Source organism: Ictidomys tridecemlineatus, chromosome 10 (genome assembly GCF_052094955.1).
Source record: "Ictidomys tridecemlineatus isolate mIctTri1 chromosome 10, mIctTri1.hap1, whole genome shotgun sequence".
Lineage (NCBI taxonomy): Eukaryota > Metazoa > Chordata > Mammalia > Rodentia > Sciuridae > Ictidomys > Ictidomys tridecemlineatus.
In genome coordinates, this window is record NC_135486.1 from 42673197 (window position 1) to 42700588 (window position 27392).

The following is a 27392-nucleotide window of genomic DNA, read 5'->3' on the forward strand; positions in this document are numbered from 1 at the left end:
GAAGTAATGCACAGGTCATTTGATTACTGAATAACATAAATTATGAAGAGATATAACTCATGAATACTTTAGAAAACTTATACTTCTTGCTGATTTGCAGATAGGATAGTGATATCTATGATAACTTACAACCTGAATTCAGATATACAGAAAATATCCATGAAATACAGGTTAATAATGTCAACTCAACAAATATTTAAGTCACTTCAAATCATTTTCAGACGAGAAAATTTAAAATGTCTCAAAATCCTAGAAAGATCCTCAGTAGAGATTTTCTCCAATTTGACAATAATCCTAAATATTCACATAACATTATAATAATGACTTATGAAGCTTAAGGTTACTTTTAAAAACTTTATATTCTTTTAAAATCAATTATGGCAAACCATGTAATAGGAAAGACTGAAATATTTTTCTGTTTCCCCTAAACCATAATAAAAAATACCATGGTCATATGAAGGGGTTATTCGAGGGCATGTGTTAAGCAGGTCAGGGGGAAAACTGGCAAAGGAATGCCAGGAATTACATAATAAAAATGTGCTATTTTTATGTTAGTGAGATTTGCCAGGGTTTTGTTTTAATATATGCATAATTTTTGTAATTTATGGTCCCGTTACACATGAATATTCATTCTCTATCTTATTTTGTCTGCATAATTTAATTTTCTTTTCTTAAAAAGTTTCCCCCCAACTGTATGAATTTCAGGCCATCAAATTCTAGATTTAACTATCTATATGATCTCGAGTAAATTTCTAATATTCACATGTCACTGTCCTCATTTTCATTTTTATTTTATTTATCATTATTTTTATTTTGCAGTGTTGGGATCAAACCCAGGGCTTCACACATATTAGACCAGTGCTCCATCACCAAGCTATACCATCAGTCTTTTTCCTCATTTTGAAAATGTGAATAATAATAGTACCTATTGGTAAGATTGTTGTAAACATTAATTTATGAATAACATACAAAACATTGGGATACTCCCTTCTAGAGAATAAGTACTCATTCAATGATAAAGTTTATTATTATTATTAGTGCTAGCTTGCTTCACAAGGAGAAGAGAATAAGAAAGTGAAGGAATTATATACATAATTCATTGATTTTATATTAATATTTCAAGGAATATATTCTTTTGATCCAGAGTCAATACATTCATGCTTTCATGTGGGGATTTGTTTTAGGGTTTTTTTTTTTTAGATGTGTCTTTTTAAAATGCATCAGATAAACACAGAACTGGGAAATGACATTTTAATTTGTTATACGGTATGTTACTAATTGTTACAGTGGATATCAATTAATGTGAGCTCTACTTGTTCTATTTTGGGAGCAAATTTCTCACCCTCTCTGCTCCTCAGATTCTGAAAGGTAGAGAAGGGCCTCTTACCTGGGAGGGGACTGTATACCATGCCCTCCACTTCTCCACCACAGCACTTTAAATCTTTGCTCACAATCTGTCCACCGCAGCACTGCTGGTCATGGCCATCATGGAGCCTCCCAGCACAGCAAATCTGGTTTCCTGAGGTGGAATACGGCATTCTGCCACAGCAGGCATCACCGATGCCAACGGAAACCCGATTGTGCTGTTCATCTGGACAGCATACTTCACCTGTCAATTTAGGACAATAACAATCATTGCTTGAATTGAAAAAAAAAATATGACTCACAATTAAGTTTGATCATAATCATACTGAAAAGGCCAACTGATTGTCAGAATTACTACAAAGAATACCATTACCTTGGAGCTGCAAAATCTCAAAACATCTCTAAAACTTTTGTGTCAAGATATATAAACAAATGTATGTCTGCTCACACATACTCATTAGAGGTAAGGCTCTGTGATTTGTTTACCTTTCCTCTAATAAATGACCACATAGGTCTAGTGACATGGGTTACATGACATTAAAGAAAAAGAAGGGCTAAGAATACTTTTCTGTTTAGTATATTTTTTTTATAAGTGAAATAGACTTAGAAACTACCAATAGATAAATTTGTATCACCCATGACTATATCAAAGTAACCAAATAAAATACTTCTAATAGGAGGGTTACTTAATAAGTGGAGATAAAATCACTATGTTTCAATCAGCACATTCATAATTTGCTGGACCATGGCAGACATAAAACACTATTTCCCTTCACATGATATTCTGGGAAGCTTGGAATAAAAATAAGACAATCTTTGGCCTGATAACCTAAGATCAAAAAATCCAAATAGTCTAAATTTCAACAGTCAGCTTTATTTAGGTGTGAAGAGATTTCAAAAAGATTAAAAAAAAAATCTCAAAAGATAGGAGAGTTTAGAATTCATTCCCTTTAACAATATCTTAGAAAAAACTAACAAAACTTGGTGGATCTAAAAATCAACATACCACCCCCTTTTCTACTTCATGGCCCAACTCTGGTTGGCCTCCCTCTTGGTCCTCAAACCTTGATTTCCTCCTTGTCCTAACTTTCCTCCTTCTTTCTCTCCTGCCCCTTCAACTGTTCTTTCTCTGTTCTTTCAACTATTTTTTCCATTTCCTCTACTGTCCCTTAAAACATATTACCCTCTCTGGGCAATATTCTTTCACTACATTTTATAAGGTACATGAGTTGAGGACCAATCTGGAAGATTGTATAGCTTTAAACTGTGGTTCAGATTAAACTTGTACAACACAAGTCAAGACTTGTCAAGTTTTTCCAAGAAAAGGCACAAGTTCACTAAGAAATGAAGATTGCCTAAGATATGTATAGACCTGTACTTCATGTTCTCTATTAATTAATTCATCTCCTTGTTCTGGATATCCTACAACATGGTTAGTAGAAGCAAGAGGTGAATTGTTTATCAAAGCAGTGTAGGAAATATGGGATAGTACTCAACTATGTATACATAAATAAAGAGTATAAAAACAGGACAAGAAATCTCAGCAGCTATCCCTGAAGTCTTTTCTGTCCAAATTCATTGCACAAAAGTTTGTTCTACTAGATAAAATGGATAAATTACCAGTAACACAAACCTCCCAAGACTGAATCATGAAGAAACAAAATATGAATAGACCTGTAACTGGTAATGAGATTTACTTAGTTACCAAAAATCTCTCTACAGAGAAAAAACTCTGGTCCATATGGCTTCCATTATGAAATTATATCAAACATTTAAAGAAGAATAAAAACCACCAATCTTTCTCAAGCTCTTCCTAAAAATGGAAGAACAGTGAACACTTCCTAACCCCTCTATGAAGGCTGCATTACTTTGATATTAAAATCAGATGAAGATACTACAAGAAAAGAAAACTGCAGACCAATATTCCTTATTGGTTATTACTTTGTTATTACTGAACAAAATAGTGGCAAACTGAATTTAATACATTATACAACACATCCAACTAGGATTTATTCGTGGAATAAAAAATATGTCAACATATGAAAATCAATCAATATAACACACCATGATAAAAGGGCAAAGGAAAAAAAAATCATGGTCATGGTATAAAAAAGGTATCTGATTAAATCCAACCCCTTTCATTATGAAAATACTGAAGAAAAACAGGGATAGAAGGAAACTACCTCAACACACTAAGGAGCCTATATATATCTACATAGATGTATATACCCTCAGATAACATCTTACTCAACATGAAATACTGAAAGCTTTTCCTCTGAGATCAGAAAGAAGAGAATGCTGTTTTTCACTTCCATTCATAAAACCGATGGATATTAAACTAGAATAATGAGACAAGAGAAAGAAATAAGACATCTAAGTTGAACAGGAAGAGGCAAAACGACTTCTGCTCTCAGACAAAATGACTTTATATGTGGAAAACCTTAAAGATTTCACAAGAAACCCTTGTTAGAACTAATAGTTGAATTCAGCAAAGTATATGAAATCAACACAAAAATCAGGTGTGTTTCTCTTATACCCTAAGAATTAAGAATCTGAAAAAAAATTTACAATAATATTTTTTTAAAGAGAGAGAGAGAGAATTTTTTTAATATTTATTTTTTAGTTTATCAGCAGACACAACATCTTTGTTTGTATGTGGTGATGAGGATCAAACCCGGACCACATGCATGCCAGGCGAGCGCACTACTGCTTGAGCCACATCCCTAACCCAACAATAATATATTTTAAAAAAACTACTTAATGAACTCAACCAAGTGAAGTTATGTATTAAAAACTACAAAATGTTGTTGAAAGAAATTAAGAAAGAATGAACTAAATGAAAGAGCATCCAATGTTCATGGATTGGATTGTAAGATTTGATATTGTTAAGGTTCCACTATTACCCAAATGATCTGCACATTCAATGCAAACCCTGTCAAAATCCTGATGCTTCTTTCAGAAATACAAAAGTCCATCCCAAAATTCACATGGAATCTCAAGGGATTCTAAATAGCTCTATCAATCTTGAAAAAGAAGAACAAAACTGTACATCTCCCACTTCTGATTTCAAAACTTAGTGCAAAGCTATTTTAAGCAAAACAGTTTGGTGTTGGTGTAAAGATGATATGTTAACCAATGAAAGAGAGAGCCTGGAAATAAACCCTCCAATGTATGGCCAAATCATTTTTCACAAGGGTGCCAAAATCATTCTGTCAAGAAAAGGATCTTTTGTTGTTGTTGTTTTGTTTTATTTGTTTGTTTGATAAACAGTTTTGGGAAAATTGATATTCCAATGTAAAAGAATGATGATGAATCCTGACCTCATACTACAAAAATCAACTCAAAATGGATCAAAGATGTAGACAAAAATTATATATATATCCTTAGAATTTCTTCTAAAAAAAGAAAAAGCAGGAAAGCTTCATTACACTGAATTTGGCTAAGCAATAAAAAAATAAAATGAATGACTTAACTTCATCAAAATTAAAAACTTTTATGTTATCAAAGAACAATACCAACAAAGTAAAAAGGCAACCTACAGAAGAAAATATTTGAAAATTTTATATCTGTTAATAGATAGTCTTAGTCCATTTTCTGAACTACAACAAAATATCTGAGACTGTGCAATCTGTAAATGGGTTTATTTAGCTCATACTTCTGGAGGTTTGAGAACATAGCACCAACATCTGCTCAGCTTTGATAGGGGTCTCAGTAACTGGCCTTATGGTGGGAAGATGTGTGAGAGGGAGAGAATAGTCATATAGTGAGAGAGGAAGTGAGAATTTCAGAGACCAGGCTCAGATATTTTAAAACAATAGAGCTAGTTGGTTCTGGCTCTCCCAGGAGCTAATTAAAGTCCCATAATAAATATATGAATTTCTTCTGAAAGCAGTACTCAGAATGACCTAGTTACTTTCTACTATGCCACACTTCTCAAAGCTCCCACCAGCTGCCCACCTCACCACAGTGAGGACCAAGTTTCCAGCACATAAATCTGGGGGGACACACCCAAACCATATGCAAACCACAACAGGGATGAATATTCAGAATGTGAAAGAATTCCTACAACTCAGCAATGTAAAAACACCAACCCTATTTTAAAAATGAGTAAAAGACTTGGATAGATATTTTCCCAAAGAAGGTATAGAAATGGTCAGTAAGTACATAGAAAGATGTTCAATCTCACTAAGTCTAAGGGGAATGCAAATCAAAGCTACAGTGAAATACCAGTTCATACTCATTAGAAAAACTATTAACAAAATACAGAAAAGCAGTGTTGGCAAGGGTATGGAGCAATTGGGACCTTGTGTATTGCTGTTGAAAATATAAAATGGTGCCCCTACTGTGGAAGACAGTATGGCAGTTTCTCAAAAACTAAAATAAAATAAAACATAAAAATGCCCTATGATCCAGAAATTCCAATTCTGGGGGTTTTAAAAGCAGGCATTTGAATAGATATTTGTACACTAATTTTTCACTGTGGCTTTATTCATATTTGCTTAAAGTGGAAATGATTCAAATATCTGTTGATGGATAAGTGGATAAAAAAGTTGACATCTACATAAGATGGAATATTTTTTCATACTTAAAAATGAATGAAACCTTGACATAAGCCACAATATGAAAAAATCTTGACAGTATTATGTTAAGTGAAAGAAGTCAATTTTAAAAAAGGACAAATAGGTGCTTATTATCATATGAGGTACCATGAGTTGACAAATTTATAGAGATAAACAATGGAATGGTTGGTTGCCAGGTGTTGAGGGTAAAGGTAAGTGGAGAGAGTGCTGGATAAATACAGTGTCAGTCTGGATACAGAAAAGAATTCCCATGATAGGTGGTGGTGATGGTTGTGCAACAGTGTGAATATACTCAATGTCACTAAACTGAATCAAAAAATTGTTCACATGGCAAATTTTATGTCATTCATATTTTCTCACAATTAAAAAATTTGGTCTTATAAATGGAGAGACCCCTTAACGACTATCTTCCAAGAATGCTTCAGTCTCATTATGGGTGAAGAAGATATTTCAACTTGCCAGAAAATAGATGACAGGATACTAGACTGTCCCTGCTTCAGAAATTATAACTGCCTGCTTAGCACATGGAAGATACAATGGCTCAGCAAAAGAAAACAAAAACGCAACAAATTCATAACTTCTCAGATTAAGCAATTAGATAAAGATGAGAACAAAGACACTTCTTTATCTAGCACACACCAAAGTAAAAAAGTCAATACTAGTAGGAAAAAGGGTCCTAAAGAATATTTGCTTTAGGTAGAAAGATAGAATGGAAAAAAAGAGAAGGACAAACTCCATAAATGTAGCTGCTTTGTTCTAACCATAACTGACCTTGACCTAAGGAAGAAATTTGTATGTAATTATAAAAATAGAAGGATTTGGAGCTTCTATCTCATGAATGAATTAATGCTGTTGTCTTAAGAGTGACTGGGTGCTGTGGGAATAGGTTATTGATAGAAGGGATGAGTTAAGCCTAACTCCATCCCACCTCCTTCAAATCTCTGCCATATGCATTCTTGCTTCTGCCTTTTGCCATGGGATTATGCAATATGATGTTTCTTGCCAGATGCTGGTACCATGTCTTTGAACTTCTCAGTTTCCTGAACCATGAGCCAAATAAGCTTCTATTGTTAATAATTCATTGGTCTGTGGTATTTTATTATAGCCACAGAAAACAGATAGTGACAATATGTAATTGATACTGGGAATACAACATCAAACATAAACCCTACTACTTTTTCATCATTCCTTCCTAGATATAACCAAAATGCCTCAGTGTTAGGAACTTCAAATACCCCTAAGATTCTGCTTTTGTATTTCTTTGCTCTCTCTTAAGTCACTACACTTTTCTTGGTTTAATAATTCCACTCCAGTATATCCACTGGGAGGAAATCCACTTTGTAAATGAGATGCCAGGATTAAATGTGGACCCAAAATCCCCTTTCTAAGAGTTACCTACAAATGCCAGGGGAAAAATCCCAGGTCAGTAATTTGATGATGGCACAGATTGATTATCTAAAATACCTGATGTCTTTTTGACCAAGATACGAGATCTGGAATCTGTTTCCAAGAGCCTCTAGGTCAAAGATATTTCACATGTGGGATTCATAGAAGAGATGAAACCCTTAAAAGTCTCTATCAATCGGGTTTTGCTCTTAAAACTGGCCTAAAAATTTACTTAAAAAATAAAAAAGAAAGAAGAAGAAAAAAGGAAGCAATATAACCACATAACCCTGATCCATTGTATGCACATAGTTCTGGAAAGGACTGGTCATCCCTGTTCTAGCCCTTGTAATACTCTGTTCATTTCATTAAAATGATAAATGACTTGTGTGCCACTTTGCACAAGATTGTGCTTCCTCACTTCCCTGTAGTTCCCAATGGAGTACCATCCTATCTCCAATCCCCAAAGCATTTGCTTAATTCAGAGCAATGGACTAATGCTCAGCGTCTCCTCTTGTACTCACTCTCACAGTATCTTTCTAAATATATTGGCATCTTTCATAGCCCAAGTATTCAGAGAAGCATCCCCTTCATTCTCACAATTATTAATTATACCTCTAGTGCGGTAAATAGAACATGACCTCCTAGAGACTTCCATTGTAACCCCTGGGGCCTGTGAATGTGTCATATTACATGCAAAGGGGGAATTAAGAGAGCACATAGGAAATAAGTCTGATGATATGATGTGAGAACACCTGGATTTTCCATAGCTGGTATGGAAGATGGAAGAGGACCATGAGCCAAAGGATGCGGGCAGCCCCAAGGAGGCAGAAAAGTCAAGGAGATGCATTCTCTCCCCCAACAGGGAATACAGTGCTGCTGACACCGTGATTTTTAGCTTAGTGAGATCCATTTTGAACTTTTGACCTTGAGAAATATGATGATAAATTTGTGATGTTTTCAGCAACTACATTTGTTGGAATTTAGTAATAACTAAAATGTCTTGGCGGTAATGGGAAACTAATACACGGAGAGATGTGTGATTTCATCTGTAAGATTCATTCCACTCAGAAAAGATGTGGATGATCTTCTCTTATGTTTCCAGGATAGTACAAAAGAATTGGTTCCATCTATTTTTCAATAGGGGTGCCAACAAAGGGGCACAAAGTCTCCAAACATCTATTTGTCAGAAAAAAGTATATTTTCAGGGCTTTGAGTTTACGCTGTAATGTCATGCAAAATGGCAGATCTCTTTTTCCTTAAAGGTTGGGAGGTATTCATAACTTTCCCAGGTCCCACTGCCAAAAGTTAAGTTAGAGGATTGCTTAATCCCAGAGAATCGGTAGGATGTTTGGTTTCACAGCATCTCAGTGGCCACTAGACATGCGATTCTTAGCTTTGGTGAAGCAGCTGCCCTTTTATGTGACCTGATGAAAGTAAACATTCCAGAGTCTTTGCTCTGATCCATAGCAAACTATCTTTTGTCAGTTGAGGGAGACTCGTCACCCCCTCACTCTTAAGCTCTCCAATTACTTTGAACCTTTCTTTCTATTTGTACATGAGAACTGGTAAGTTTGGAGATTCTAAGTCACTGGCTCCAAGGATATAGGAAACATTAGTCTCCCATGAATATTACTAGGTTAAGCTACTCAATGAATGTCAAACAACTAAGAAGTGAAAGCCATGGGATATGAAGCCAGGCAATTTGACTCTAGAACCCATGTTCACTATTTACTTGCTATCAAACCACCAAAACACTATAAAGAGATTTTTTTTTTATTAGAGCACAATGATGTAAAATATTACTCGAAATAAGAAGCCTAGTTTCTGACTAGGATATATTTTGTTTGTTTTTTAAAATAATGATTCTAATTGTAATTTTAGTAGAGATATATTTGTTTTGTTTCTGTTTTACCAACATAACAGAAAAATACATTAAATTACACATACAACATCAGCACATTACTATATGAAGAACTATAAGGATTCGATATAGTATTTAATCATGCAAATTCTAATCTTGACTAGCTGAATGACTAGGTCATGTATATATATCCCACTTTTCATACTCGTAAAATGGAAATTATATTCTAAGGCATACTGTTTTTTAAAAGTATCACCCAGTAAAATTGGCCATTTTGGATCTATACTTCTGTGAATTTTAACACAGGAAGGCAATTAGGATACAAAAGAATTACATCATTCCCCAGAAACACCCCAATGTTATCTTTTTATAGTCTCACTTTTCCCACCCATTATCCTTGACAATCACCAAGTGGTTCTCTGTAACTATAACTTGTCTTTGAGTATGTCTTACAAATGGAATCTCAGAATTTGTAGCTTTTTGACACTGGTTTCTTTTACGCTGCATAATCCCTTTTTAGTATTTATCTAGATTTTGTTTCTTTTTAATGCTGGGTAGAATTTCTTTGTACCGCAGTTTGCCCATTTATTCCCTTTAGAACTTTTGAATGGTTCCTACTTCTGGGGCAATTATGAATAGAGCAGTCATATACATTGATGGGTAAGTCTTTGAGTAAACATGTTTTCATCTCTCTAAGATAAATACTCAGGAGGTAGTCTCAGTTTTCTCTCAAAATATGGATTTCTAAAATTCAGGAGATAGTAGACTTCATCCTTTGTCTTTGAAAGGATTCTATGACATGGTATCTTCTCTCTAAGAAGGGAACTTGTGAATATTTTTTTCACAGAGGCTAATGAAGGAGGAATTTACTTGCTATGAACAGGAAATTACTATATTTGTCATATACATATTTACTTCTGCTGAGTAATAGAGTCTCCTGGTTTGGTCTGAAATGTAGAATACAATCTTTCTTAAGTCTTCATATCCAAAGAAAACAATGTCCCTTACTAGCAAACTTTAACATAATATGTCATACAGATCAGGTAAGATAGAAATTTAAGGATACAGAGAGAACACGGGGTTTCTAAAGGAAAACTATTAAACTATAGAACAAATAACTCATTAGAACTCAAATAACTCATGAGCTGGACCAACCAAGGAGCCTAAGTGACAGAAAAAGACCAGAAACCAAGAATACTAAATGGCCAATAAGTTACTTTATAACTTTTAAATTCCCTGTAAGTGTTCTTAAATGTAGAAATATAGGAAGATGGCAACAGAAAAAGGTCATTAATCCCAAGAGGTGAAGGGCCAAATTTGATTGGTTTATGACCTGATCAATTGCCCAACTGCCAGAGATGTTGATGTAAAGGGAAACCTACTACCAGACCAGACCACCTGATGGGAAGACACAATCTTGTTCAGTGTTTCCCAGTTAGGAGAGAGGCCCAGCTTCTTTGAATCATATATGTTCCAACTAATATGTACTCTAAGAAAAATTTAAGTCATGGCGGTACATCTCCCTCTCATGATAGACTGAATTCTGCTCTCAGAGTGTACACCTTCAAATAAAGCTCCTTCTCTCTTTGCCAAAACCTGATGTGGTTAAATTATTTTCTGCAACATGGTCAAGAACCTAGAAGTTTTGAGTAGAGGTCTTCTCTGCCTCCAGAGAGACCTCCATAAACCCCCCACACTGTGACACGGGAGTGGAGGCAGGATCAGTTAATTGGACATCACTTAGGACAATGATGGTCTTAGAGAAAACATAGTGTACACAACTAGACGGGGGAAAGCAACATCTATTTATTTATTTATTTATTAAAATGCTGTTTTGCACATACCAAATATTAATTGGTTTAGACCTTTTGTTCACATTTTCCTGAATCCCTCAGAATCTTATTCAGATACTGACAGAAGAAAATACTTCATAAAAGAGATGCATATTATATCAATGAAAAATAAAACAGATTTTTTTTTCCTTCAAAAAAGGGCTATTAGACATAAGATACAAGGATCAGTCACCTTCTCATTAACCTCTCAAAATGAATCTATTTCAGGCTAGGCTTGAAAATGTTTTCTCTCTAAAAGCCACCATGCAGTCTAACAGTTAATTGTTATTCTTATCAAAGAATGACCCACATTAACATTTGGTTGGGGTCATTAGCATATTTATAAAAAAAGTGGTGGTGGGGGGGATGAACATTCTTTTCTCTGCTCCTCTTTGTTATGGGGTACTTTGGAGGAATGTCTGGAAGAAAAAAGGAAGTAAATGTTAACCAATATTTCAGACTCATCTACAAATATCAGATTGCCTGTATCTATCTTAGCCTTGAACTGAGAGACTAATGATTGGATTTTAATTACACTTAGATACAAGATGGTTTGGGGTCACTATGCTTTCCCTCTGCATGCAAACAAGCCTTAAACTAGTTAACAAAGACCCTGGGCTAAGGACAGAGGTCATGAAAGAATTTCTGAATTTAGGTACATTCAGATGAAAGATTGAGACTGAACAGTGCCTTTGATTATTCCAGAAATTGCAATTCTCTTTCTCTTGACACCATGGTAGGCATTCTGAAACTGTGAAAAATGAACTACTCAAAAAGAATCCAAATGTGCGACATGCTCAATCATTTGGTAGGTATTAAAAACGCTTTAGGTCTGGGTAAGCCTGTATACATATACACATCCAGACAATAGAGATTTCAATACTCTTTGTTTTAAAAATGAGTTATTAAAAAGTTTATATAATATCAATAAGAGACTATGGGTTTCCACGGGTTATTTCATTTTCAGAAAAAAATCTCATATTTTATTTTGAAATAGAACAAAAGTAGTTCTTAGTTCTAAATCTGACACTGCTAGGATTGAAAAAGGATCAGGCCAATCTCTAGAGTCAAATACAGTGTAGATGCAACTAAGTAGAGCTCATTAATTTTCAGGGACAGAAGATATTTTTCAGCATTTGAATGGTTTGTTGTAAATCATAACATCAAAAATTTTAGTGTGACTTGGAAAAACACAATTACTTAGTTACATGCTAGACATAGAGAAAAGCCTCATAAAGTCTACAGTTGTAAAGGATGGTAAGAACAGAACAGGAAATGTCTATCTCATTTCTGGACTTTTAAAATTTGTTGGAAAGGGAAGAATTATAGAGGAAAACTCCCTAAATTTAAGTGTTCAGAAAGAATAAAGCATTTGACAATATTTGACTAGTTGTTAGCAACCGTGAACTACAAGATAATAATTATCAATTTTCTACAAAATCCTTATTCTATCAATGTATTTTCTTATTTAGAAAATCTGGTTAGAAGTTATCCAGGTCAGCAAATATTTTTGTTGGATAATCAGAAACAACAGCACTACTAAAAAGACATATTTTTTCCTATGAATTATAAAGGAAAATGATAACAAACTTGTAGAGTATTTAATTAACAGAGTTTCCTGTTTTGCTGTAGTATTTAGCAAAAGAGAAATTGGACAAGACAATTTCACATACCTTGGTGGATATATGAATAAATTTGTACCAAATACAAGGTTAACTGAAAAACCAATGTCTAAATTAACCAAATGTTTGGCTTGAATTTCACATTAAACTCCTAAGGCCTCCAAAAAACTTGGCTTTTTTTTTTTTTTTTCTATTCCTCCCAGATCCACTTTTTGTTCTTTAAGGAAGACATCAGTATTCAATTTTGGTGACGGCAAACTATCTGTTATTCTCAATGTCTTTTCTAGAATAAATAGAAACTGACAATGGTTTATTATTTATTAAACTAATGAAAAAGTTTAGAGGTCTAGAATAGCCCTTTAAAAAAAAATGTTAACACATTTTGGACAAAGAGACAGAGACAGCTCTCCTCCAAAGAGCATAGATTTGGGGGAGACAGGCCTGCATTTCCATTTCAACTCTCCCACTCCAATCCATCCCTATGAATCTGAATGTGTTACTAATATTCTCTAGACCTGCTTCTTGCTTGTAAACTGCATATAAAATACCCACTTACTAGAGTAATGAGTTATGACAATTATATTGGGTAGCATATGTAAAGCTTTTAAATACAGAGCATACCAGAGATTTCTTATTTTATGAATGACAGTTGTTAGTATCATTATTCCCAATTATGTTATTCTTGAAATTTGGAGGTAAACATCTAGTTCACTTGGCTGAAGCACTAAGAAGCCGGAGAGGAGAGGAGTTCCCTCCTAGTTGCTACCCTTTTCTGCTTTGTTCCTTACCCTGCCCAATCCAGAACAAGAAGATCCTGCCAGTGGACTAGAACTCTCAGAAAAATGGAATGTGCAATTTTAATCTAATCCAACTAGGAGCAATGCATTTATGGTTCAGAATAGAAATGAATTAGTGAGGAACTGCTTCTTAGAGAGGGACAAGCAGAGATCCCCAGATTTGAAGATGAATTTATTGAGCCATGTGAGTTAAGGCACAAGCGCAGGGAGTAGACTAGATCTCCAGGTATAGTTCTTTAGGTTATCCTCTATGCAAGGCAGGCATTTTTTTTAAATATTTTTTTTTAGTTGTATATGGACACAATACCTTTATTTTACTTGTTTACTTTTTAAATGTGGTGCCAGGGATCGAACCCAGTGCCTCATGCAGGCTAGGCAAGCACTCAACCACTGAGCCACAACCCTGGCTCCAAGGTAGGCATTTTTAATGGTGAGTTCCTATACTTTCTAAAGAAAAGATGCCGCTCTTTTAAAAGACTGTTAACATACTTTTAAAGTTGTTTTTCTCTTTGTTTCAGCTAAGGCTCTTTGGAAAAAGAATGAACCAAAATCATTGAGCATCACTATGACTTAATTCTTTTTAGATGACTTGGAGTAGACTTTGCTTATTACAATGCTAAATCCTCTGCCCAGAAGTGTTTGCATCTGCCATTTTTGTCTGAACATGTGATTATGATCACAGAACTGAGCATGCTCAGGAATATGTACATCACTATATATGATGATGAGTGTTCCCTATTTGGATATGTATAAATCTCCCTAATAGAGCTCTTACTTTCTTTGTTCTGGGAGAACACTGCTTTGCAATAATTTGCAAAAAACACTCCATTACTACAGTGGTTTAAGTAGTAACTGTTTTTCCATCTCTCCATTTCTTTATTTCCTGGTTTTGCTTATTGGCTTTATACCTTTCAAGAGGCAAACTCACTGCACTTGGCCACAGTGAATGACTGTATGCCTCTGGTGTTCTTTCTTTCTTTGGCTTCTACCTAGCCTAAATTATATTTCAATGAAGCTGAAAGAAGAAATGATGTCTAAAACAGGCCATTGGCTATGTGTCTGCAGTTCAAATTTTGTTGGAGAGGTATGTAAAATAGATGCTGCCACGAGTCATGTGTTAGTGTTTTCATGTTTCCCCAAATTATTCAGTACACTCAGAAATGATGCTCACCTGGTAGAATTTTAGCATAATACCCAGAGCAGCACTGATGATTTGGTTGTATCTCCCGAATTCGGCCTCCACAACAAACTCCCACTGAATTCAGAATGAATGGGATATAGTTTTCTTCACAACAGTGGTATCCAGGCTTAGGGTCATAGAGAACTCCATTACAACAAACCTGAAAGTTTCAAATCATTTTTAAAGAAATGTAAGTTTAATTAAGAGCATTCTATCTCATGTGATACAATTATTTTCTTATAAGGTCTTGATCTGAGATGATATCATGTATATTTCATAGGTTTAAAAAATGTATCTTCTAGCATCATTCAAATTCTATAAATAATGTTATCTGAGATACAGCACAGCTTTTTTTTTTAGTCTTCAACAATGCTTTATTTTCTACTATAATACTCTGTAAATATGAACTATTTTTGTCCACCAGTGCTTCCAATGTAAAAAATTCTTTTGGTTTAATGAACACTTCCCCTCAAATGTATATTTTTATGGTTGTTTAATTTGAAAACACAGTGTCTATGGAAGCTATCTCTCATTGATCCTTCTTTTTTTCTCTTAATAATTTGAATTTTTCTTAAACTGTATATGGTCCCTAACTTATGAACCCAATTTTCAGAAAAGGCAATCTCAATGGAGGTCTACTGTCTATGTGTCTGTCTATCTCATAGGCGACCACATATAAAAAAGAAAATTTATATGAAAATTAATTTTGAAAAGCTACCCTTATTTTTCAAAAGTTATCTAAAAGCAAAGAAATTGGGCTCGATTCCAAAGTCCACCCCTGTGATTTCTCAGGTAGCCTGGCTACTAACTCAACTGTAATGAACTTTTTGTTCTTTAATTGTTAGCAATGAGGATTCAAAATTAGTATAGTTCTAAGAATAAATTGGGTAGTTCTTTCCTTCAATTCATATGAAAGGTAAATTTTGAAATCAGGTCATATTTGTAGGAGCTAACTGAGAAATCTCTCTTGTCTTTGAGGTTTAGATAGGCTGGTTAGGGTGAAGCAGCACATCATCTCTGCCTTGTTTTATGACATTGTTTGATTTTAAAGCATTTAGTAAAATGTCATTCACATATAGTGTGTTTCTGGACACTTCAACGTGTCTGGTCTTCTCTTTTATCAGCTTACCCAGTACTTCTCACTCTCTTTTGAAATAATTTCTCAAGAATTTATTTAGTGATGAGCCATTAGGACTGGCTGATTTTCGACCTTTCAGTATCAATGTCATTCTCATCTTCCTTTCTCCAAGAGAAATATGCCTTTCTTTTCACCCACTCTGGCTTCCATCACTGATGGGGTCCCCAAAGAACATTTTAAAGGAAATTTTTCTCTTGGGAGGTTTCCCAATAAACAAAGTGTTTCCTAAACCTAATCCAGTCTTCATTTTATTGACTCCGAAGGTATGAATGGGAATCTCAATAATCGGAACTGATTTGCATGTGGTTAATTTTCAAATAGGTTTCTTTTCCTTGCTCCATGGTTTCCAAATGAATTTTGTGATCCAATTATTCTCTAAGTGTGGTTCCTGGACCAGCCATAGAGAGAATCACCTGGGAACGTATAAGAAATACAAATTCTCACAGTCCACCCCAGACCTACTGAACAGAATCTCTGGGAGTAGAATCTATTGTCTGGGTTATAACAATCCCTTCAGGGCTGATTCACTGAGATTGGAGAACCACAATTTGCAATCATGTGTAATCACGTGGGGGAGCTTGAATAAGTATTTTAGGTACCCCTGATGTTGTAGTGATTTAGCCAGAGGATCTTAGACTCACAATAAAAGTCTCTTTTCCACTTCTTTGTATCTTCTCATTTTAGGAAATACATAGTTGTACCTAAGCCCAAGTTAAAACTTACAAATAAGATTTTTCTTTTGGAAATAATATAAACTTACTCCTTCTCTTTTGCTGACAATACCTATGTTGCCTCTTAAATCCTTAAAATGAAGACTTCCTATGAATCATCATTATGAATTGCATCTCCTTTTAATGATTTATAACATTTGTCTTAAGAGTGGCATGTGATTTTTAAAAAATTTTAAAATAGTTTCTTTTTCCTATTTGTTCTTTCTAGATAGACATGACAGTAGAGTGTATTTTGACATAATATACATGCATGGAATATAACTAATTCTAATTAGGATCTCATTGCTGTGGTGGTACATGATATAAAGTTTCAGTGGTAGTGTATTCGTATATGAACATAGGAAAGTTATGTCCAGTTCATTCTACCATCTTTCCTATTCCTGTTACCCCTTCCCTTTCTCTTCATTCCCCTTTGTCTAATCCAATGAACTTCCATTCTTCTCTCCCTGACTCTTATTATGTGTTAGTGTCCACATATGAGAGAGAACATTTGGCCTTAGCGTTTGGAGGCCTGTCTTATTTCACTTAGCATAATAGACTACAGTTTCATCCATTTACAGACAAATGCAATAATTTCATTCTTCTTTAAGGCTGAGTAATATACCATTGTGTATATAAAATGTGCATACAGTTTCTTTATCCATTCATCTCTTGAAGGCCACCTAGGTTGGTTCAATAGCTTATCTATTATGAATTGAGCTGCTATAAACATTAGTGTGCCTGTGTCACTATAGTATAATGATTTAAGTCCTTTGGATATATGCTGAGGAGTAGGATAACTGGGTTAAATGGTGGTTCCATTCCAAGTTTTCTGAGGAATCTCCATAGAGCTTTCCAGATTGGTTGCACCAATTTGCAGTCCCACCAGCAATGTATGAGTGGACCTTTTCCCTCACATCGTCACCAACATTCACTGTTGCTAGTATTCTTGATAATTGCCATTTTGACTAGAATGAGATGGAATGTCAGTGTAGTTTTAATTTGCATTTCTTTAATTGCTATATATGTTAAACATTTTTTTCATACATTTGTTGACTGTATTTCTTTTTCTGGGAAGTGCCTGTTCAGTTCCTTTGCCCATTTATTGATCTTTTTTTGGTGTTAAATTTTTTGAGTTTTTATATATCCTGGAGATCAATGCTCTGAGGGAAAGGTGGCAAAGATTTTCTCACATTCTGTAGGCTCTCTCTTCATGTTCTTGATGGTTTTTTTTGAAGAATATTAGATGAAATTTACCCATGCCAGTTTCCCAAAGGTGAACTTTTCCTTCCTCATTCTTCAATTTACATTTATTCTTTATAAAAGCTTGAAGTCTTTTCTCTTTCTCCTCTCTCTCTCTCTCACTCTCCCCCCCCCATAGAATAGTAGAAAGTGTCTTTCTTTTTTCTCATCTTAATCTTTTTTCTTAATTGTTTTAAAATTAGACTAAACAGTTTTTGTCATCTGGAAAGAATTGAATTTAATAATACTATACAAATAGTCATTTACTTGGTTCAAAGTCTCATTAAGTTTCTTCAAAAGCTTGGCTGGGCGTGGTGGCACACATCTGTAATCCCAGCAGCTTGGGAGGCTGAGACAGGAGGACCCTGAGTTTAAAGCCAGCCTCAGCAAAAGAGAGGCACTAAGCCACTCAGTGAGACCCTGTCTCTAAATAAAATATAAAATAGGGCTGGGGATATGGCTCAGTAGTCAAGTGCCCCTGAGTTTAATCCCTGGTACAAAAAAAAAAAAAATTCTTCAAGAGCTTACAAAAATAGTTTTGGATATCAAAGTACACACAAAAAAGTGAAGGAATATGTAAATAATTCATCCTAAACATATAGAATCTATAGGTATCTATTATACTTTATTAATATTCTGTTGTACTCTGTTAATTTTTCTTCATCCATAACAGGTATTTTTTAACTTGACCTGGTTATATTAAGAGAATTTACTTTTTGATATTTTGGAATACACTTAAACGAAAACATTATCTTTCCTACTTTTACTCTTTTTTTGCTTTAATTTCACAGTATGGTTTAGAAATGAAACTATTATCAAATCCGTTATCACACCTCAGCTGTGAGGGCAATTTCTGGCTAGAATCAGTTTTTATTTTGATGAACTTTATCACTAGACAAACTTTGAAGTATTAAATAATATACCTATGTGATTATTCTTCACTCATCATTGGATAATACATGTTAAAATAATGGAAACAAAAAATGAAGATTAAATTCCATATTTTCCTCAATATTTCCACAAGTTTTATCTTTTTTTTTTCCATAGAGAACATCATTTATTCTAGCATTTTTTCCTCTAAGAAATTTAATTTTATGAATTCATGTTCGTTAGACAGTACATATTTAGTGGTCTAAAATGATATAAAACTTAGCAATACTAACAATTTTGGAGACTGTCAAAAAATGTATAGTTGGTAACTGACTAGCTTGATTCATCGCTAAGATGATAACTACTGCTAAGCTTGTGTCAGCCATAATAATTTGTAGTTTGATCCATATTGCTTCAATAATTCACTTTCTTAATTACTGAGTTCTTTTGCAGTGAATCTTATGAATTTAACAGTAGCTTTAGTCATTGAATGTGTGATGTTGTTGATAAATAGGAACATTATTTCATTATATGAGATGCTACCTTCAAACTAAGGATTTTTCTGTGTCGTTTGTCAATAAAAGCCATTTACAAACTCTCTGTCTGGCTGTATTATTGATCTGTTTCCTAAACAGCAACTAATATGAACATTAATCTACAAATGACCATAATTCTAAAATATTTCTGACAAACCTTGAGAGGTCCTGTTCACAGTTACTCATCAGTGGCATGTAAACCAACATCCATTTGTAGCTGAATGCATTGGTTGTAAAGAAAATTTCAAGCGCCTCAATCAAATACAAATTTGGGAGGTTCCTTATCATCCTAATAAACTCGTATTTCCTGTAAAGATGATGAAAAATGGAAAGGCTAAAATGCCCATGGGGATGACTGTGTTGTTATAAGCATCCTTTCTTCTCCTTGGGGGTCCTCATAGAACAGTAGCAGGAACATCTATCATGACCCAACATGGTCAAAGGAGCAAGGGATTTTACCTGAAATGTTCAATGAAGAAAACATTGCACTGATTGGTTTGAAAAGGTTTACCTTAGCTTCAGGAGAGTAGCAAATGTGCCCACAGATAGTTTTGTGTTTTTGACACTTCGGTGCCTCGCAGAGCTCATCCCTGTAGTCCTCCATTAACTTCTGGGTCTTAGGGCATGAATGCCATGTTTTCCGTAAAAGATCATATCCAAGTATGATGCCATTTGGCTTCCCCGGAGACACCCAATCAATTTGAAGGGATCTGCAACAGACAGAATAATCGATACTTCTGAAAAGACAACATTTAACATTACTGCTACCAGCCAACCCTATTTTTCAATTCATGCTCCGGATTAGTCAAAAGATCTATTTCTTCAGGAACTTCCAAACTTAAAAAAATAAGAAATAGATATTAATGTGTATTTAATACATACAAATACATATTTACACTCATACATGTAACTACCATATAACATGCTTTGAGAATCAATCAAAGTCATTTTAGCTTTTGGGAGAATAACACAAAATACGAGTCCAGCCATTCTTCTAGTTTAGTTTCCAAGATAAGAAGAAAATATCCCTGTTGGTGACTAATTGGCTGGGGTCAACATGACATTTGGTTTGCTACTCAAAGATAAAATACAGATAACATGAGTTGGTGAACAGGATGAAAACGAGAATGTGTTGAACCTAATTCTTACTTCTCCCTGCCTTCTCCTTTGCCTTAATTTGCTAGGACTAGCATTATAACACATAGTTGCTAAACAATGGAAGTGGAAGACAGCTACTGGGATTTTTTTAGGGACTTTCAATTTTCCTGGTACAGCTGTCACCTTCTTCCTTCCTTTTCCTTTCTGATGCACGGGATGTCTGCAACTTTAGTAATCACCGTATAGTGATTTGAGAAAGTCTATATACCACAAGTCTGTACATCAATCACCAAGATATCACCAGGAATTTGGTATTGCTGAGACAACACCAAGTATCATTTACATCTGGAACTCTCTATTGTTGGGGTTTTGTTATTTGCAGCCAAAACAAATATACACATTTATAAAATCCATAGTATCACAAACTTCCTTCAAATGTACTTGACTTCAATAAATCTTCATTTTTGAATCACCTAAGCAGATTTTTGTTTTTCTCCAACCATTCTTTAACTAGCATGGTTAGGTGTGTTTTGTGGTCAGGAATGCAGGAAATTCCTATGACATATTGGAAATTCCTATGACACATTCTTTTAAATCATCATGCTCTTAAAGAAGATATCTGATTTTTAAAAACTGACTCACAGTTTCATTTAAAGCACAGACATGCTCTTTATTTTTCTTTTGTAGGGATGGTATACAGTGAGGGTATATGTCTGACCAAACTTTACTGCATTTCCAATGATCTATTAATATTTTATATGCTGTAGCAAATGAGATCATAATGTAAAACTGCACACAGAGGATACAACTATGAATAAAATGATTACTCTTAGGTTAAAGTTACAGAACTTTAATTTTGCACTTAGGTCTGCTTGCTGGAAAGATACTGCTTCGATCACACCTATGTATCACCTTTAGAATTTTCTTAACAAGCCCTATGTACAGGAAGTAAAGTTTTCAATAAAGCCCCAGAGCTTCAAACATGACACATCCTTGCTGCAGACCATGGCAAGCAAATCTTTCTCTTTGTAAATGTAAAAAAAATATTTATTTTTGTTCTCATTGTTTCTAAACGATTAATGGAACTTTGATACTCAATATCAATTTGTTTTTTATAATTGTAGAATTTCCAGTCATAACATTTAACCAGTTAGGAATAGTTACAGACTGCCTTTTACACAGGAAACATTTCAGTAAGTGCTTCATAGGAAAGCAAGTACATGTGAGCCTTATCCCTATACTTCAAAAGTCTCACCATAAACTCTAACAATAACCTATATTGATAAATTTCCTGCCATTGTGTAAAATAACATTTTCACCATATTTTATTTATTGATTTCGAACTGGGGATTGAACCCAGAAGTGCTTAACCACAGAGCTAGATCCTCAGCCCTTTTTATTTTTTTATTTTGAGACAGGATCTCACATAGTTGCTGAGACTGGCTTTAAATATATGATCCTCTTGCCTTGCTGGGATTAGAGGCGTGTGCCACTACACTGGGCTGTACCTTTTATTTAAGAAGTAGATCCTCATAGACCAAATTCCTGAACCCCATCAGAATTCCAAATGCTGTTACATGTAAGGCATTCAATTAAGCCCAAACACATTAAAAAGCAGCAGTCAAGATAAACTTGACCTTTTAATAGACTGTTAAAAAATTATTGTTCCATTTTCTTTGGGTACAAACATAACACGTTCTGTAAGAAGACTTTGTAGATAGGAAATTGATGTCACCTATGAGAAAACAATTTCATAGGTGACTAGTGGAGTCGCTGTTATTGTTCAAAAGTATCCAACTTTCAAATTAATTCTGCATTCTGCAGATATGTCTTTTTATTCATCACATAATTAACTGCAGAAAAGACCACATTTAAGCAATATTCAAGGGTCTGACTTATCCACAAAAGCTGGTGAATGAGAAAGGTCTACAATATACCAGGCAGAATACCATGATATTGTGACTTCTTTTCTTGTGTAACATAACCACAGGTGAGACTACCTACATATTTATTGAGAAAATGAACAGTTTATCTTTTGAGGATTTAAATCGTTGACATGAAGGCAAATGATCAAAGTAGAAGAGGGTATTTAACTCCTGTCTGTCTCTCATTGGAAACGACTGGATGAACAACAACGTCTTTTGGTGGTTGACTTGAAAATGAAAGATATTTCTAAAAAATATGCACCACTAGTAATGGGATTAATGGTTTCATTGCTTTGATGTTTAAGAGCAAACCAGAAGGAAAATCCTAAGTCCTAGGAGTGAGAATTAAATATTGGTGAACACAAGCTGAAGTTGTGTGTGTGTGTGGGGGGGGGGGTTGTATACTCATGCATACAAATAAATTGAGAATTTTTGATTGGATATTTTTCCTAGATTTGTTTTATGAATAACTCTAGGAGTCTGCTTAGCTTTTAGAGTAATAGGAACTGAAATTTAACATGCTTTAAATAACTTCTAATCAAAGCCATCATGTCTATGTACATTGTGTTACATGAAGTCATTGTGCAGTCAGACATTCTAGTTGGACATTGACTTCTGTGACACTAAATAATATTGTGGCTATGCTCATGGGATTTATTATTTCCATTCGTCACTTCAAGAAGTACAAAATATCTTAGAACATAGAAAGTACTATGGGAAAAATAATTTCTTACAATAATACAAAATAATACAAAATAATTGTATTATTTTGATATTCACCTGTACCTAACACAGGTGAATATCAAAATAATACAATAATTTTTATGAAGATTTAGGGTTCACACTGGTACTTTTAACATTTTATTAGAAAATTTTATTATTATTTTGTCAAAATATTCTTGTTTTGGCCAAAGGAAAAAAAAAGTCACATACCCTAAAATATCTTCAAATTGTCACGTGTTAAATAGCTTCAAATTCCTGATCAATTTTAAATAGGCCTTTTCTTTTTCTATTCAATTTGGTTATTTTTGTCAATCATTTTATGTAGCACTCAAGTTTTCGACAGTATTCTAGATCATGGTTTCCAAAAATGATCAGAACATTTTAATATAAGAGGATATAAATGGATTTTGACAATGTATTAATTCTTTGCTCTTAAATAAAGTCATTGAATATTTAATTTTCCTACTGGGATATGTAGTAAAAGTTGTAGTGGTTGAAAATCAATACTCAAAACCCATGTCCTTGAGATATGAAAAATGCATACATGAAGCACATGAGATGTTACATAATAATATAAAATCAGGTATTTTCAAAATGTAGTTCAGGATACAATCATAAAAGTACATAAGCAAAGACTACTGTATAATAAACTCACCAAGGAAAGTTTCATAGAAATGGAAGCAAACTTGCATTGGTTAAGAAAAGGATGGGAAGAATTTGGGGCAGGAAGACGACATCAGCATAAGTTAGAGGCAAGAATCAATGTGGTTAATGAATGATCCACATCCAGCAATAATGAAAAGTCCATTTTAACACAAAAGGAAAGTATTAGGGTTCCTCAAGTACCATGTTGAGGAGTTAGTAAAATAGGGTAATTGTGTGGGTTGTCACTAATAAAATCAAAATCTTCTTTAGAATTAATAGCCTGGTAAATGAGAGTGGACGTGACCAAAGGCAGGAGAAACGTTTTTAATCTAAATGCAATAGAATGTGAACTTTGAATTTCCTCTTATTTAATTAAATTGCAACTATTGCTCCAAATTGAGGATAACAGATGATGAGTTTCTTCATTTAAGGGTTTCTTCATTTAAGTTTCTGCCTTTTAAAGGGAACCTCAAGGTTCTGCTAAGTTCTGAGGATAACACTGACCCATAACCCTAATCAACCAAAATAAATGGAATTTGAAGGGAGTTTCTAAAAATATAAACTTTATAATAAATATTTATTAAATACCTAACATAAAACCAGGCATCATTCTGTATTTATCAGTGACACAAACAGATAAATTTCTTTTTATCATAAAACTTACTTTATTTTTGGAGGAGATGAACAGTACACAAACACATAAATATGTAATCTATCAAGGTAAAAAATCCAGGAGCACTGGAATGCACTGAACAAGAGACAGGATATTAAAACATGAGATCAGGTGGATGTTGGTAGGATGGAATAGGATATTGCAAATCATACAAGATTTTGTAGCATAGGAAAATAAATTTGGATTCATTTTTGAATGTGTTGGAAAATCATTGGCAGTTTCTGACCTAAGAAATGGAAGAGAGTTACTTACTTAGCACCCCCACCACTGCCATTCCACACACATAGCTTAGGCTCTAGTGTTGAAGTTTTAAATTCAACACTCAGAGAAACTGAAAGAGGAGAAATAGGAAAGACTTTCCTCTCATAGTTAGCACTTAACTGAAGCACAGAAATGTCTAAGCACAATCTGTTGCTATCTCTAGAAAGAAGTGTGGCAAGGAGGTCTTGGGACAGTTTAACATAGGCCCCTGGGTTTGGCATTTTGGAAAGCACAGAAAATGATACTTGTTTCTTAGAGGATTCTGAAGGTCAAGGATGGGCCAGAGCAGCTCTGGAATGATAAGAATAGAGTGCCACAATATAAAGCCATATGTGTATATTTTCAGAGGTTTAAGTTTCCTTTGAGCCAAGTGGATGCTTAGCAAGGTGGCTAGGCATGGCTATGTGAAGGCACAGTGACTGACCAGGATGGCAGACTTCTTAGATGAGATAAGTCTTTGGGATATTGTGATCTACTGGCACCATATAGAGAGAAGACATGTCAGGAAATTTAGCCACGTGGATATCCTTCTTGAGACCTCTTAAGGAAAACAAAATTGTCCATGAAAGCATCACCTGACACACAGAGGGCTACACAAACATTATCCAATGCTGACTGTGAAATAATAAAACCACAACACCAGGAAGAGACCCACTTGGATGAAAGGGAATAGGAGAGAAAGCTAGGAAAGGAAAGAGCAAGCTACAATCAGGTCTGACCCTGAAAAACAGGAGAAACTTTGAACTAGATGTGAGTTGAACCTATTTCTGGAAATAGGATGGACTTTTGAATACTTGATCATGAATCTTAATTGCTGACTCATAACTCATAGACTCATAACTAAAAAAAAAAATTGAAAGTCATAAGATGTTCCTGAGAGGTATTCAAGAGTTGAGAATAAGACCAAAGTATATTTAAGGCAATAAGTAGTAAATGAAAAGTAAAGCTTTTTCATCTTTATACCTAATTGAATTTAGACAGCTCCAACACTTTATGTAAACTGAACTGTTGAAAGCATGGAACAGGATGGGGTTGGTGGAAATAGAGGAACATGTATGAGAAGATGCTTTAAAAGAATATATACTAAAAGTGACATTTAATGAACTCAGGGGATTTGAAAAAAAGTCAAAGATATGTATCTTTTATAATATGCAGGATGATGAGCCTTTGTAGTAGTGGATGTTGGGGGAAAAAGATGAGTTTGGTGAGAATTTACTTTCAGTTCAAGGTTATGGAAGTGATCAGTGGACATCAAAATAGAAAATCAATAGGCAACTAGATATATGGAACTAGGGTTTAGGGAAAAAATAGGGTCAGAGGGCTTTGAGACATCAGTATGACTAAAGTTGTAAGAATGTTTGAACTGAGCAGGAAGATGAGTCTTTCTGCTGAAAACAACCAGAATTAACCAGTGAGTCTGTAATAGAAGAGAGCCAATGGCCAAAATGAGTGAGGAGAAAGAACTGAACTTTGCTAAGAGGCATGAAGACCACCTGAGTGACTGAGCTGCTTCTGTGGGAGCTACAGATGGTAGAAAGGTTGGGAGGAATTTGGGAAGGAGAAGGAGGTGAGGAAATGGAAGTAGTGATGGCAATTTTGAGCATAAGCTTCAGTGCATGCCTGTAATCCTAGTGACTCAAGAGGTGGAGGGGGGAGGATTGCAAGTTCAAAGCCAGCTTCAGCACTGTAGTGAGACTCTGTTTCAAAAAAAAAAAAAAAAAGGCTGGTGACGTGGCTCCGTGGTAAAGTGTCCCTGAGTTCAATGCCTGGTAACAAAAAAAAAAAAAAAAAAAAAAAAAAAAAAGAAAAAGAAAAAGCTTCATATTCTCTAAGGTCTCTTGGAACAATGAATTTGATAATTAGAACTAATTGGCTATCAAAACAATACTATTCCTTGAAAGCCGTTGTGATTAGATCTTTACAACAGTACTAAATGTACTCCAAATTCTCTCCTTTAAGAGTCCTTCCCATATCTTTTAAAGATTTAAGCAGAAAATTCCAGTTCAAATTAAAAGTTATCTCTATTCATCCAAATTAGCTAGGGAGGGATTTTAGAATATGAGTAAGGAATGGGTGATTTATTTTATATTCTACGGTTCAACATTTCTTCCTGTTAAACCAAACATACAAAAACCTGATTATATATATAATGTTAAGATCATTACTTCAGTCTAAGCTGTCAGTCACCCAAACCAAACCAAACCAACCAACCAACCAAACAAAAAACAGGGAAAGAAAATCCAGAATGATTTTGATAGGGGGTGTCCCTCAAAAGCTCTTATGTGAAAGCAGGGGGTAAAATGATTAGATTATGAAAGTTATAAAAAATTCACTCCCTCCTAATTGAATGAACTAACTGGGTGGTAACTATAGGCAGGTGGGGCATGGCTGCAGGAAGTGGGTCACTGGGTGTGTGTCTCATGGATTATATATTTTATCTGCCTGGCTCCTTCCTCTTTCTTTTTCTTCTTCCTGACCTTCATGAGCAGAGCAGCACTCCTCTGCCTTGCCCTTACCCCATGATGTTCTATCTCACTTTGACCTGAGCAATGAGGTTGCTAAACTAAACCTCAGAAATCATGAGACAAAATAAACTTTTCCTCCTCTCAGTTTTTCTTGTTATGTATTTTGCTCAGAGTGACTAAAAGCTGACTAATACAGAAGAGATTCCCAGGTATCTGTCATAGTATGAAAAAATAGGAGCCTCACAGTTTAACCTCAAATTGGGTTTGAGGCAAAAGGGGAGAGACTCTTTATCCATAAACTCTGACTCTTGTGCCATATTCAACTCCAAGTTAAGGAATTTGAAAATACAGGGGGATTCATGAAGGATGATAGTGGTTCAACCTTCATTTAGAGACACCCAGACTAGTCTGCTCTCATAAAGATTTCCGAAAAGTTGGTATATAAAAATAATTTTTGCTGCCATTCAGTGTCTTGAGGCAAAT

At 34.6% G+C, this 27392-nt stretch overlaps 1 protein-coding gene across 12 annotated transcripts in view; it reads right to left on the bottom strand.

Moving 5' to 3' along the window:
* Positions 1-27392, bottom strand: part of Ush2a (usherin) — a 738328-nt gene that overhangs the window by 165437 nt on the left and 545499 nt on the right. For 11 of the 12 annotated variants that reach the window (XM_078022812.1, XM_078022814.1, XM_078022813.1 and 8 more), the window contains 3 exons: positions 19631-19829; positions 14615-14783; positions 1388-1609 (listed from right to left, as the gene is read on the bottom strand). In XM_078022812.1, coding sequence (XP_077878938.1) covers positions 1388-1609; positions 14615-14783; positions 19631-19829 — 590 coding nt within the window. Of the gene's footprint in view, positions 1-1387; positions 1610-11060; positions 11444-14614; positions 14784-19630; positions 19830-27392 lie in introns of those variants that run through there. The other variant, XM_078022822.1, reaches the window with a different exon arrangement.